Source organism: Rhinolophus hipposideros, assembly GCF_964194185.1.
Source record: "Rhinolophus hipposideros genome assembly, chromosome: 6".
Classification (NCBI taxonomy): domain Eukaryota; kingdom Metazoa; phylum Chordata; class Mammalia; order Chiroptera; family Rhinolophidae; genus Rhinolophus; species Rhinolophus hipposideros.
Window position 1 is genome coordinate 46,305,865 of NC_138052.1, and position 14,280 is coordinate 46,320,144.

At 39.6% G+C, this 14,280-nt stretch overlaps 1 protein-coding gene across 1 annotated transcript in view; it reads right to left on the reverse strand.

Annotated features, from left to right (window-relative positions):
- Positions 1–14,280, reverse strand: part of LRP2 (LDL receptor related protein 2) — a 199,847-nt gene that overhangs the window by 37,663 nt on the left and 147,904 nt on the right. Inside the window, exons 49-55 of the mRNA XM_081052410.1 lie at positions 10,831–11,126; positions 9,309–9,825; positions 6,360–6,512; positions 5,676–5,846; positions 3,684–3,907; positions 2,101–2,278; positions 771–967 (exon numbers count right to left, since the gene is read on the reverse strand). Coding sequence (XP_080908536.1) covers positions 771–967; positions 2,101–2,278; positions 3,684–3,907; positions 5,676–5,846; positions 6,360–6,512; positions 9,309–9,825; positions 10,831–11,126 — 1,736 coding nt within the window. The remainder of the gene's footprint in view (positions 1–770; positions 968–2,100; positions 2,279–3,683; positions 3,908–5,675; positions 5,847–6,359; positions 6,513–9,308; positions 9,826–10,830; positions 11,127–14,280) is intronic.

Sequence of the window (14,280 nt, forward strand, 5' to 3'; positions counted from 1 at the left end):
ATGAGCCAGTGGGCTCTCAACCACAAAGTTGCCGGTTCGACTCCCGCAAGGGATGGTGGGCTCACCCCCTGCAACTAACAATGGCAACTGGACCTGGAGCTGAGCTGCTCCCTCCACAACTAAGACTGAAAGGACAACTTGATTTGGAAAAAATCCTGGAAGTACACACTGTTCACCAATAAAGTCCTGTTCCCCTTCTCCAATAAAAATCTTTTAAAAAAATAAATTGCAAAAACCTCAATTACTTTTGCATCAACATGCAAAATTAGGGGCTAAGGACTGAATCACTGATGGCCTACTAAACAAACCTTCTCCAGTCCCTGTTATCCTAATGAACAATGTTTTTCAAACATTGTGTTTGTTACTATTGTTGATGTTGTTTTAGGTTGGAGGGTTTTTGTTGTTTTAGGTTTTTCTGGCTTTTTAAAAATGGAAACATAAACATTACACCTGAGAGTCCTTGATTAAAATGAGGGTGGGAAACCTTCATTTTGCCCTCAGTGTTAACTCTCAAGGAGGATTCTATGCATAGCACATGGTAAAGAACCAATATAGTCAACTTACTATCTACCTCAACCTTTATACCTCAAGCTTTATAGAGACCTTAGGAATTCTAAAAAACTTTGTAAAAACAGATCTAGAATGGAGTTTTCTCCTAGGTCTTTGGACTGTTTTTTGGTTTATGACACTCAGAAAATCCTCACAGAATCCTGACTGTACACAATGAACTATAGAAATGGGCAAAGAAGGCATAAGGCAATTCAACACACCACAAAGAATAAGGTCTTCATCGGACCCATCAGGGCAATCTTGGTGGGCATCGCATAGGAAGTATGGGCTGGTGCAGTTGCCATCCTTGCACTGGAACCGTCCTAACCGGCAGTAACGCGGCGGGCAAATGGGGGGTTCATCGGAACCATCTGAGCAGTCTCTCTGTCCGTCACATTTCCACCAGATAGGAATACACCTGCATAGAGAAAATATACCTCATAGCAAAGTACCGAGTGGGGGTGATAAAGGAGCAGGCAATGACTATCTGAAGAGAAGGCAAAACTGAATTCCAAGTCATGACACTCATGAGTTCTCACATGGCCCCAGAAGAAGATAAAGTAAACTTTGATTACTGTGTGTATTTTCAGAGAAAACAACTAGATGAGATAGAACAGGTTTGTTAAGACTTAGATACATGCTGAAAAACTGCTTTGAGTCTGATGATTAAAATCCTGCCAAAACAAACAGTGGAGTGTGTGTTTGGAGCTATGGTTCAAGTAGTGGGAATTGACTAGGATTGTCTGCCAGGGTGATATAAGAGACATTTGAGTATTGGTTGGGAAGCTGGAGGGCACTAACATTTCTTGAGAGCTTATGTCATGATCAGTGTATGCTAGATTCTTAATCTAAGATATCTTATTTAGTCATCAAAATAATCTGCCATTGAATCTTAGATGCTATGATTTATATTAACACCTCCCCCCCCACACACACACACACTGCCTGACTCAGTCACCCTAATCATCAATGGCTTGTGGCCATTGTTAGGAAAATCATCTATAGTTATGTTTCACAGCAGACACGAATGATCAGAAATGGATTTGAATGTGTAATCCTAGATCCTCTGCCATAGTTAACTAAGGAGCTAGGTCAGTATATGTGTTAAAAAGACAAAAGAAAGTCTATCACTCTTCTGTAGTAGCTAAGTAAATACAATAAAAATAAATGTTTGACTTATAAAGTAATAAAATAAAATAAAATTTACAAAGGAAAAAAAAGAAAGTCTGTCACTCTTGAACGCCATTTTTCAGTGTATATGTATACTCTGGCCCTGACACTTAAGACAATTTATTCTAAATGAAAAACACATAGTTTGCATCCTCTACAGACATAAAAACTTGCATACGTAGGTATAAACACGTAGTTAACAAATTCCTTCTACTTATCTAAGAAATTATCTGAAATTGGAGACTTGGTACATTCTAAACGAATCACTTGAATTAGCCAAAACCTTGGTTCATTTGAAAACTTCCATACCCAGGAGCTTTGAAGTTCAATGTGTATCCAAGGAATGGAGAGGCAGTGGGGAGAAGGAACAGAGAGCCTTACTTTTCATTGTCAGCACACAGGAATTGTGTGCTAGAGCACATAGGCAAGCAGTGGGTACTGTCAACGAGGCGTATGGTCTTGAAGTCATCTGGACATTCGCAGGTGAATCCTTTTCCTCCTGCTTCGATGAGGCAGAGATGAGAACAGCCACCATTGTTGGTACCACAGGGATTGTTCACTGGTGAAAGCAGAAAGAAAACAGATGTTCATTCACTTAAAGAGAACATAAAGCACAGATAAGGTGATTACCCACCTGATTAAACTCATCACCTCTTAGTAACAAAAATCATTGTCCTAGTTTCATGCTTTTTCCTAAAGTTCATAAATAGGATGAATGAGAGAGCTGAATAAGCAACCCTGTGCTTTGAGAAAACTGATGTATGTGCTACCAGAAGTAAGGCATATCCAGGGTGTTTGGGGCTACAAAAGAAGTGTTTCTCCAAGTCTTTGGAGAGTAAGTGGGAAAGTTAGCTTGCATTCATGTGTCCTGAACCTAAGTTAACGTTTTAACTTCCAGCAGATGCTATATTCTCTCATACTAGGGATACAGGCAACAGAACTGTGGCCAAGAATGAGGAGGATGGATCACCTGAGGAGCATATCTACTAATTTTCTGGGCTGCTGCTTGGAAATGAAGATTAATTTGAACTTCTGCTAAAATAATATTAAGAATATTAACTTAAAAAATTTAAGTTAATTTTAAAGAAAAAAATACTGAGCTTATTTTGCCAATTCTCATTTTTCCTTACTTCCAAGTTTATTGTATGTTTTAGCAAGACACCACAAAAAAGCAGGCCCACAAAATCCATTCTACTCCCAAAATATACCAGACATTTGTTAGACTATCTCTAAATTATAAAAATGGCTTTAATTGTATGAAGAAGAATATAAGTTCACAAACAAATGAAAAAAATTCCCTAACTTATGATATACTGAAATGTGTTGTTCTCGACATTAATACCTTCTTGAAAAACATACATTCAATACACAATGTCATATGCAAATAGGAATTTAATAAATGATGTTTTATAATTAGTATTATTTTCTTTTAAATATTTCTTTTAACTCAATTACTTCAATAGATTGATCTTGGTATTAAGGAATGTTATAATTACATGTAAATAATTATAAGACATCTCTTAGGTATTATAATTTATTGTAGTTATATAGGAAATGTCCTTATTTTGCAAAAGTGCTTTCTTAAATATTTAAAGCTGAAATGTCACAATATTTTTAACTTGCTTTAACGTACTTCAGTCCTCCCACCAAAAGAGATGAAGTAAACATAGCAATATAACAACTGTTAGTTCTCATCAAAAACAAAAACTCAGATTGATCATTAAGAATAGAGCCACTGTTAAAAACAAAAAAGAGAGAGAGTTTTTTATACAGCCTTTCCAGGAGTAGGGGAATAAACTCTATAGATATTTCCATACCCTCAACACTCAGCATCTGCCTTGTAGAAAACATTAACAAGTAACACCATTCCCTTTATAAATCCCGATGTGTATGCTTAAAGAAACAAGAATGACATGCTCAAGAACCGAAAGCAACTGTGCCAAACTTCTGGATCACCTACTCACCAATTGGCTGCCTGTATGGATGATACACATGGATGTCATATGGCTTATGTGTGGTGTTCACCAGCATCATCCTATCTGATCCATCGTATTTGTTTCCCTTTTCAACTGTCCTTGTATTCCAATCTGTCCAATAAATAGTGTCTTCAAAAATGGTAAGAGCAAAAGGGTGAGACAGTGTCCCATCATACACTGCGTGTCGATGGCGGCCCTCCAAATCAGAGTACCTGGGGTGGGAGGAAGAAAGTCATTCAGTGAAGATAACTCCTCTCCTATAATGCCTTTAAGGATAGAGGAATTGATAAATTAATTAATAAAGTTCTACTTTCTAGAAGTAACTGAAGTTCAGATCCTCCCTAAAGCCCTAATCTTTATTTAAAACAAAAATAAACTAAAGGATATTTTGACTGAACAAAAGATGGAAAAGTTGAAAAAGCAATGCCTTAAAAATAGGACTATCCAGTGGAGTTTAAATAATCACAAATTCCTTCCAGCACATGCAGCTAGTTCAGTTGTTGTAGGTTAACAACCTCTTACATTGATGTTCTCCATTAAGCATTGTTTTGATATCCTAGGATGAACACCGGTCTTGTTTCCTAAGTCATCAGAAAAAATCAGAGGATAGCAACATAAAGCTGGAATTCTGCCTTCTCGTGAACATTTCAGGAGAGAAGCTGTTCTAGGAGACAGCTGGATTCTCAGTACACCTGAGCAGTACATGCTTGCTGACTTAAACGACAGGGCAGCACGGTTAACTTGCATACACTGGCAGCACACTAATTATCAACCACGCCCTGGGCACTATTAATGAATAAACCTCCACAGGAGGTTCTCTGATTTCAAGATGTCACAGAGCATCCACAGCCGAACATTAGGCCCTCCTACTTCCAATGGCTCATTCATTTCTGAGTCTATGTCAGAATATCAATATTTGAAAATTTTGGAGCAGATCCTAAAACTCAAACAGGAGATAGAATGAGCTAGCAACTAAGAAGCTTGATAATGTTACCCATGTGATGTTAGAAATATTTTTCAAAATATCATAATTGATAGTCACTTATAGAAGCCTTGAAAGGAAAACCTGAAGACCTTCTTGGTCTCTGTTGATAAGACTGCAGATAAATGACCAGAACTTAGTCACTATCCATTTCTTAAAAAAAAAAAAAAATCGTAGCCCAGAAAGTAGTTTTGAGATCTTCCTTTTCAGTTCTTGCAAGATCTCTACATGGAGATCTCAACACACCATTATGAGTATGTTTTGTCCAGTGTAGACCCACAGGCACACCTACAAAGGTGTGTTGGCACATCCCAATATGTACAAGAAATGGACTGGATGCTCTATGGAAATTTATTGATTTACACCGTCTATGAAATCTATTTCTGAACACAGGCATTGACACCCCTTCAAGAGCTGATCAAGTCAGCATGAACACTGAACGGGCTGGTGCAGTTGGTTCATTCATTCCAAGATCAGAATGCCTGGTATTATGATTTGACTTTTAGACAGTAACCTAGTGCCTGGATTTTAAAATACAGCTACACAAATTTGATAAAAAAGCGAACAGAATATTGAGTAGCTAGAACATTACTTTCTGCCTCTAACACTCCTTAAAATACTATCCATGTGTACACTGACCATTTCAGTTAAAGCCCAAGTACAAGGAAAAGGAAATGAACATGAGTTGAGCACTAAGCTGACTAACCACAGAAGAGAGATTACTAGCTCCATTTTTTTTAGATGAAAAAAATAAGAAGTGAAAGCACCAGGACAAAAACCTGATCTGTATAACTTGAAGGTTCACTGTCTTTCTAGTGCATCATACCTCAGAGCTCAGTGAATTGCCTGTAGGCTGTTTTAGATAGAAGTGACCTCAGAGTGACTTCCAATTCACAGGCCAGGTACAAGCTGCCTGCGAATGATACATTGGCAACACAAGCCCTGGTGTTTGGAACAAACAGTTACCCAGTTGACTTTATTCTTTTCTGTATACGTACTCGATGTAACCGAGGTGAGCATCAGCCCAGTAGAGTAGGTCATTGGTGTAATCAATGGTGATGCCATTGGGCCACTCTAACTTGGTAGAGATAATCACAGACTTATTCATTCCATCCATGCCGACTCTCCCAATGTATGCTCGGTGTGCCCAGTCTGCCCAGTAAACATACCTGTTGGAGCCAACACAAAGGGTCAGTTCCTAAAGCCAAAAGAAGTCAGTAGCCAAAAGACATAGCTCTTCTCCGATGAGAGAAATAAAGTGTACATTCTACAGAGCTTCTCAGAAAGCAATGAGAACTAACAGAAAATAATCTAAACGGGGATGATATACAGGGAATATTCAAGAACGAACATGATTAACTAGGGCATTTCACTGGACTTGATGTGGAAAGTAAAGGTCAGTTGTTTTGTTTTTAACCATAATTTTCTTTTCATGCAGCCAAAGCATGTGACTTGAAAAGTGAAATGATGAGTCAAGGCAAAGAAAACAGAATAGCTCATGAATATCATTGGAATAAGCCATGCTTCTACCCATTATACTAAACCATTTACCAGGTAAGAAAAGCAGAAGACAAATCCCAGCAAGATATTGGCCTTGAGATAACTACATGAACAGCCTTTCTGGCAACAGAGGCAGAATAAGGGCATGAAACAAGAGTCCAGGGTTACAGGGAAGACAATACCCATATTGAGGGTGAAGGGCAATTCCTCTGGGGTTATCAAAGCAGAAGGTGTTGTTGGCATCCAAACAGTGCTCGGCCAGCTTGCGGCGGTATCGACCATCAAGGTCAGAGACAGAGAGGCAATTCAGGTGGGCATCCACCCAATAGAGCTTTCTGAAATGCAGAGCCAGGAGTTACCAATACATCCAATTTGCTTGTGAAACTGCTTATTTAGCCACCCAAATTCCTATCCAAGCTACCTTGGAATCACACAGACAGCTGTTTGAAGGCAGTTTCCCCAGGCAAACAAGGACAAGGGGAAACAGTTGGCCTTCCTGCAATGAGGCAACAAAAGATGCAAGAACGTGTGCCACAATTCCCACTTTAAGATGATGTCACATAGGAAATTCTGGGGTCACACCTCACACAGGGATTCTGCCTTTACTTTCTTCATGTAACGTAAGCCAGCCCAGGCAATGCAAAGGCTTAGAGGAGCCTTTTGCTCCTCTAAGCAAGAACAATGAGTGTCATGAACTACAATTTAAATGGTTGAGCTGAGGAAACAGACTTGTCTAAGTGTATCCTTGAGACTGCACAAAGGAACTCTGAATTACGGCACCCTTAAAATAAAGAGAAACTTTACGCCACCCTGGCTCTGTCAGACTGTTGGCAAAATGAGTTTCTTACCCTGTGCTAAGTTTTACTTAATCAAATTTAGAAAGCTTTGAAAACTTACTAGAATCTGTTAGAAACTCCTATCTCAAGGATATTTCAGTTCTAAATATTTCTATTCAAAAAAGTCTATTTATTTTCTATAAGGCAGGGGTTCTTAATCTGGGGTCCTTTACCGGACATCAGTGTAGCCTGGGCTTTAGGGAGACTGTGTACTCTCTAAAATTGATACAAAATTGTGTGAGCATACATGTGTTACGTGCTTTTATCCAGAAAGGGGTCCATGGCGTTCACCAGAGTCTTAGGTATATATAACCCTCCACAGGGTTCAATGCCCCTAGAATTTGAGTGTCATGAGAGTCCAACAATCAATTCCAACTGGAAGAATGATTTTCCTTCCTGGATGTCTCCTTGCAAGAAGTAAGCGCTGATCCCACCATGCTGGGTGTGATAATATTTAACTGTTAGGATGGCAGCATCCTTTTAGGCTTCAGGAGGAGGGAATGGGTATGCATCAAAGCGCAAGCCTTGCCATTTAGTGAGGTAAATCCTGAGGAAGGAGATGGCCACAGTGTTGGATTCCATCATCGCAGATGCTAAGAATAGCGATAGTAGCAGCTACCGTGTTTCCCCGAAAACAAGACCTAGCCAGACCAGCAGCTCTAATGCGTCCTTTGGAGCACAAATTAATGTAAGACCCGGTCTCATTTTACTATAATGTAAGACTGGGTCTAATATAGTATAATATAATATAATAGCGGGTCTTACATTAATTTGTGCTCCAAACGATGCATTAGAGCTGATGGTCCGGCTAGGTCTTGTTTTCAGGGAAACAGGGTATGCCTTGAATACTTACTAAATGCCAGGCCTTAGGCTAAAAACTCTTTAAACCATTATTTTATTTAAGATCACAACAGCCCTAGGAGTAGGTACTATTTATTATTACCCCTGTTTTCCTGAGGAGGCTGCTGAGAGCCCAGGGTTGGATAATTAGTAAGTGCAGAGCAGGAATTCGAGACTGGCTACACCATACTGCACTCCACTCTGTTAAGCTTCCTGCCAATTCATTAATTTCTCTTCATTCCACCATCAAAAGACTGACCGTGTGAGCACTCTTTTCAAGAGAATGTGGAGAAGACATTCCTTCCCCATTGCTGGAAAAATTAAGAGGACTGAGAGCCAGCAAAATCTTCCAATGTGCACAGTGGTGCTTTTAAAAATGAATAGGTCAAGTTTAAGGGCCTTGGAAACTAAGCACCCTCGTGTTAGCAGTGGGCATCTTTATTGATATTGGGGATACCATTTCTAATTTCAATGCAGTTCCAATCTTACAAATGTCCCCTAAAAACTTAAATGTAATTACGTTCTAGTCTTCCTTTGTGTTTTAAGGAATGTTTAGCCTGGTTGTACTTCTTCCTGAACACCACTATTCTTTCTGACACCTCGTAAAGCCCCTATACATAAAATATTCATATTCAGCACTGTATTCATTATTCAGCAGGCACTTATTAAGCACCTATGGTAGGCCAGATAGACCTAGGGAGCAAACTCCCCACTCCCCATTTTACATCTTTACCCTTAAGACAGTCAAATAGAAAAGATGCAGAAGAGTCCTCTGGAGGTCTGGGCTGACTGCAGCGATAACATTGGCAGTATACGCGCCTCAGGCCTCATGTCTGTTAACCACAAAGCCAACTACTTTATGCTGCCAGGTCTCTGACAGATGGAATAGTCAATAGAGATGTTAAGAAGTGTGGTTGATTTGATAAAGTTTGATTAAAATATCCCTTGCCTACCTTAAAGACCCTCTTTTTCTTGAAGGGCTACCTCAAATCAAAAGTTTCAGGTTAACCATTCTCTATTTTATGACCAGCCCAACGCTGGGAATGACTAGTGTTACAAGCAAGCCTGTGAACTCCAGGAAAGCAGGGGCTGCTCTAACCCCCTAGTGCCTGGCAGAGCCCCTGCCATGAAGCAGTTGGAAATGACTGAATGCACCAGTGAATCCCTTAACAGCATTTCCGGTTGACTGAATGGCCAATAACAACAGAGCTCTTTCCTCATTTGTGATGCCCCTCCCCCAAAAAATGATACCGTAAATTCTTAAAATCACTAGATTTTAGGTTCGGTGGTATCTCACTTGAGTATTAGCTACACAGCAGGGGAAAAAATGTGGAAGCATTAAATGTATCCACATATTAACCCACATTGCAAAGATCAATTCTCTGTTAAGATGAAAACAGTTAGAATTTTTTTTTTTTAATTTAACTTTTAAAAGGCTCCTCAGTGTTTTCTTACCTGGCAACCCAGTCTACAGCCAGACTTTCTGCAGCTGGTAGTTTGTGCTTCATGATTGTCTCCCTGTTTGTCTTATTCAGAAACATTCTCTCAATGACTTTTTTCTCTATATCAATCCAGTATAACCTCTTTTCTACTCGGTCAAAATCCAATGCCACAGCATTGCCCAGTCCTTGCAAAATGAGGGAGTAAAAAGAGCCATCTACAGTTAGATTTCTCAAATAGTAACGGTTGCTAAAAATGAGATAGGGCTCGATGTTACTGTTCTGCCGACAGCTCTTTCCATCTGGTTCTCGGATGTAGCCTGGGGCACACTTACAGATGTAGGAGCCCATTACATTCTCACACCTCTGGCTACAGACAAAGGGCGTCTCCTTGCATTCATCAATATCACTACAAGTCCTCTTGTCAGACATAAGCTTGTAACCAGGACGACAGGAACAATAGAAACTGGTTAAGGTATTTGTGCAGTTTTGGTCACAGCCACTGAGTGAAGGGTCATTGCACTCGTTAATGCCTGTAGGTAAAAGAAAGTTATTAGAGAAGCTAAATGTCAGCAATGGATCCACCATAATGGTCCCAAGTTAACATTTCCACTCCACTGTACAGCACCAATTCTTAATGAATCATGCTAAAAGTAGACAAACAATAAGGGATTTCGCAAGGCCATATGCTATTCAAGTCTCCAATTTAATCTTTCACCAGTGGTTTTAACAACTAATACAACTAAGAAGCTTAAGTTCGACTTCAAATCCTGTACACGGCAAACTTCTTTTAACCAATAATGTACAAAGTAAAATGGCAAGAGAGAGGAGAAAGAGGAGCAAAAGAAAAGAGCCTGGCCAGTTGTGTTCTGGTCAAACGGGCCTCCAGGCTGGGGTACGGGCATTGGGAATGCCCTGATTATGTAGCATCTTCCATTTTGGTGGTGTGACTACATACACCATGGCCAATTTCAGGTTTCCAGTGTGACGTCACTGAACACTGGTAAGAGATGCACACATTTGGCTCTCACAAGATGGGATGAGCCACCCAGCACTCCACTGGGTATACCTCTGGCTGGTCCTGTGACACATGGCCAAACTCATGCAAAAACACAGGGAGGAGAACACGTTCTCATTAATTCTGTATTTTATACATTGTAGAGTGGTTTACTTCTGGAGGTTGGGATGAAAAACAGGCTAAGAAATTCTAGCAGAGGGGCAGTTCAGGCAACAAGTCATTCGAAGAGTTCAAAGAGAATCAACATTGTTTGCCTTGTATAACAATACTATTGGACACTGGTGGCCTGACTTTGCTCATCTTCTGCTCTCTGTAATGAACTAACTGACAAAAAGTCTAAAACCGTTTGTGTACTGAACTTATATACCAAGAAATCTTTGCTTTTGATAGATAAGGAACAGTAATTTTCTGGTAACTTTTTACTTAGAGGACAGACTGGAAAGTTCTGATGTCATAAAGGGTTGAGAATCCATATTCAATCTCCTCATTTTCCTTTTCCCAAATCTTATGTCATACTCACCACATCCTTTCTCATCACTGTTGTCTAAACAGTCATCTAGGTGGTTGCAGACTTTCACCATTTCAATGCAGTTCCCATTATCACACTTGAACTGATGAGGGGGGCAAGTGGCTTCCGGGGTATGGCAGAGGTGCTCCAGCTCATCAGAATCATCTCCACAGTCATTTTCCCCATCACAGGCGTAGCCCTTATAAATGCAGAGCCCGTTCTGACAGGTAAACTGATTTTCATTGCAGGTGGGGTATGAACAATCCCTCTCATCACTGTAATCACCACAGTCATTGTGCCGGTCACACCTGTGTGATGAGACCCGGTACAACTCTTAGAGAGGTTGATGAGACTCAACGATCTCCTCTACCTGAATGCCAGGTCCACCATTAACAAGATCACCCATGTCCTTAGTCCCCTAAAATCTTCATCTACCCCACCAGTCTCCAGCTCCATAAGAATCTAACATTTAGCATTTCACACAACATCCCTAAGGGATAGTTGCTACCACTGGAAATGTGGGTCTAGAGCTACTAAAAATAATTGCATTCATTTTTTTCCCCCAGTTGACTGACTAAATACAACTTTTATAAATCTGGTGTTCATCGGATATAATCATCAGATAATGAGACAGCTTATGGGCACAGGCAATATCCTGGTAGCCATGTGTTAGAAGTGCCCACAACCCAAGTAGATACTCAAAGGATAAGTGCTATGTATTATAAATGATGAGATTATTAAATGTGTCCTTGAAGAACACATGTCTTCTAATAGAAGTAATACTTGCACTAGCAGTCCTGTTCCTTCCATCTTTCGTTACAATATTCCTGCCACCTACCATGAGATATGAGTGGTTATGGTGATAGGAAGGAGGAAAAACTAGTAGGTTACCATGGATCACTGTCAAAGGAAAAAGGCATTTCATACTTCTAGAAGCTATTTTGGGACCTGACATTTCTAGGCGTCTCAAGGACAATGTAATTTCCTGAAGTTCTGTAAACCAGATTAGTCTTTCTTGTCTACATTACCAAGATCCCATCAAAGTCATGATTACTGAAGGGTGTCCTGGTAACAGTAACAAAACTCCTCATAAATATAAAGGGATCTTGAATAATTATTGGCAAAACTAATGTTTGGCAATTCATAAAAGAATTTACTTTTCCAGACAAGAAAAAGCTAAAGGAGTCCATCATCAGCAAACCAGTATTACAAGAAATGTTAAAAGACTTCTTTAAGAAAAAATAAATAAAAAATATTTTTAAAATATCAGACAGAAAAAAATTCATTGACAAAGGCAAACACATTAACAAAAGCAGTGTATCAACACTAAAGCTACAAAAGGTAAAAGGCAAAAGTAGAATGATAAAGTGTAATTACAACAGTCAATTAAGGGACACAAAGTAAAAACTAATGACAAAAAAATAAATATGGAGAGAGTGAATAAAAATAGTAGTGATTTTAGAATTGTTCAAACTTAAGCAACCATCAAATTAAAATAGACCACTATAAACATAGTTTGGTATATATGAAGCACATGGTAACCACAAATTTAAACTTTATAAGAGATATACAAGAAAGAAAGAGAAAGGAATCTAAACATAACACTACAGAAAGTCATCAACATACAAGAGAGCGAGAGAATAAGAAAGGAACAGAGAAGAATTACAAAAATAATCAGAAAACAATAAAATGGCAATACTACATACCTATCAATAATTACTTTAAATGTAAATGGATTAAATGCTGCAATCAAAAGACAAATGGATAAAGACAATGTAATGCAAAAATACAATGGATGGGCCGGCCCGGTGGCTCAGGCGGTTAGAGCTCCGTGCCCCTAACTCCGAAGGCTGCTGGTTCGATTCCCACATGGGCCAGTGGGCTCTCAACCACAAGGTTGCCGGTTCAGCTCCTTGAGTCCCGCAAGGGATGGTGGGCAGCGCCCCCTGCAACTAAGATTGAACACGGCACCTTGAGCTGAGCTGCCACTGAGCTACCGATGGCTCAATTGGTTGGAGCGCGTCCTCTCAACCACAAGGTTGCCGGTTCGACTCCCACAAGGGATGGTGGGCTGTGCTCCCTGCAACTAGAAATGGCAACTGAACCTGGAGCTGAGCTGCACCCGCCACAACTAAGACTGAAAGGAAAACAACTTAAGGCTGAACGGCACCCTCCACAACTAAGATTGAAAGGACAACACCTTGACTTGGGAAAAAAAAAAAAAGGCCTGGAAGTATACCCTGTTCCCCAACAAAGTCCTGTTCCCTTTCCCCAATAAAATCTTAAAAAAAAAAAATACAATGGATTATTACTCAGCCATAAAAAGAATGAAATCTTACCATTTGCGACAACATGGATGGACCTAGAGAGTATTACGCTAAGGGAGATAAGTCAGAGAGAAAAAGACAAATACCATATCACTTACATGTGGAATCTAAAAAACAAAATAAATGAATAAATAGAAACAAACTCATAGATACAGAGAACAAACTGATGATTGCCAGATGAGAGGGGTGTTTGGGGGCTAGGTGAAAAAGGTGAAGGGTTTAAGTACAAATTGGCAATTACAAAATAATCACAAGTATAACAAGGGGAATATAGTCGATATTATAATATTATAATATTATATGAGTATAATATTGTAATAATTATGGCGTTATATATGGTGTTATATATGGTGTTAGGCTATATATGGTGTTAGGTTGGTGCAAGACCTATCGGGTTCACTTTGTAAGTTATATAAATGTCTAACTACTATGCTGTACACCTAAAATTAATATAATATTGAATGTCCGCTGTAATTGAAAAATTAAAAAAAAACTAAGAATTTACTATGGAGGGCGTACAAGTTGGAGGCAGAGAATTAAAAGATGATAAGGTATCAAAGCGGAATGTGCTCAATTTTACAGCTCCTTCATGGTCAGGTCTTCTAACCAGCACACCCCTCCACAAACTTAGGGTATTGCCAATGTGATTTATATCAAAATGTGTACATGTAACTGTAAAGAACCTTCGATCAAAGCAAGCTGGCTCAGCCCCATTTGGTCTCTTAGGAGCTATTTAACCTATTTCCAAATGATTTAAGATACCAATGCTTTCTTTCCCCCAGCTTAGATGCAACTCATGAGAAGAAAAAAAAGTCAGTTAAGTAAGCAAATCACCAGTTTTAGACACAATTGCATGTCAGTATTCCAGCGAGCTGCTTACAACTGTGTCTTATCCAAGTTCTTCAGCAACATCAGTAATGAGCCAAGAGAAAAAAAAGTCGATAGGAAATATGATCCCTTGTACCACTGCACCAAATGCGGGAGCACCATTCTGCCAAGCAAGCGAGAGGGTGCCCGTTGAGGATGCACTTAGTGGGGGCCACTGGCACTCCAGGCAAACAGAATTGGGAGTTATTTTAGACCCTACAGCTCAGGTTTCCAGACAAACAGTATTTCTTCTCTTCTGCCATAGCCC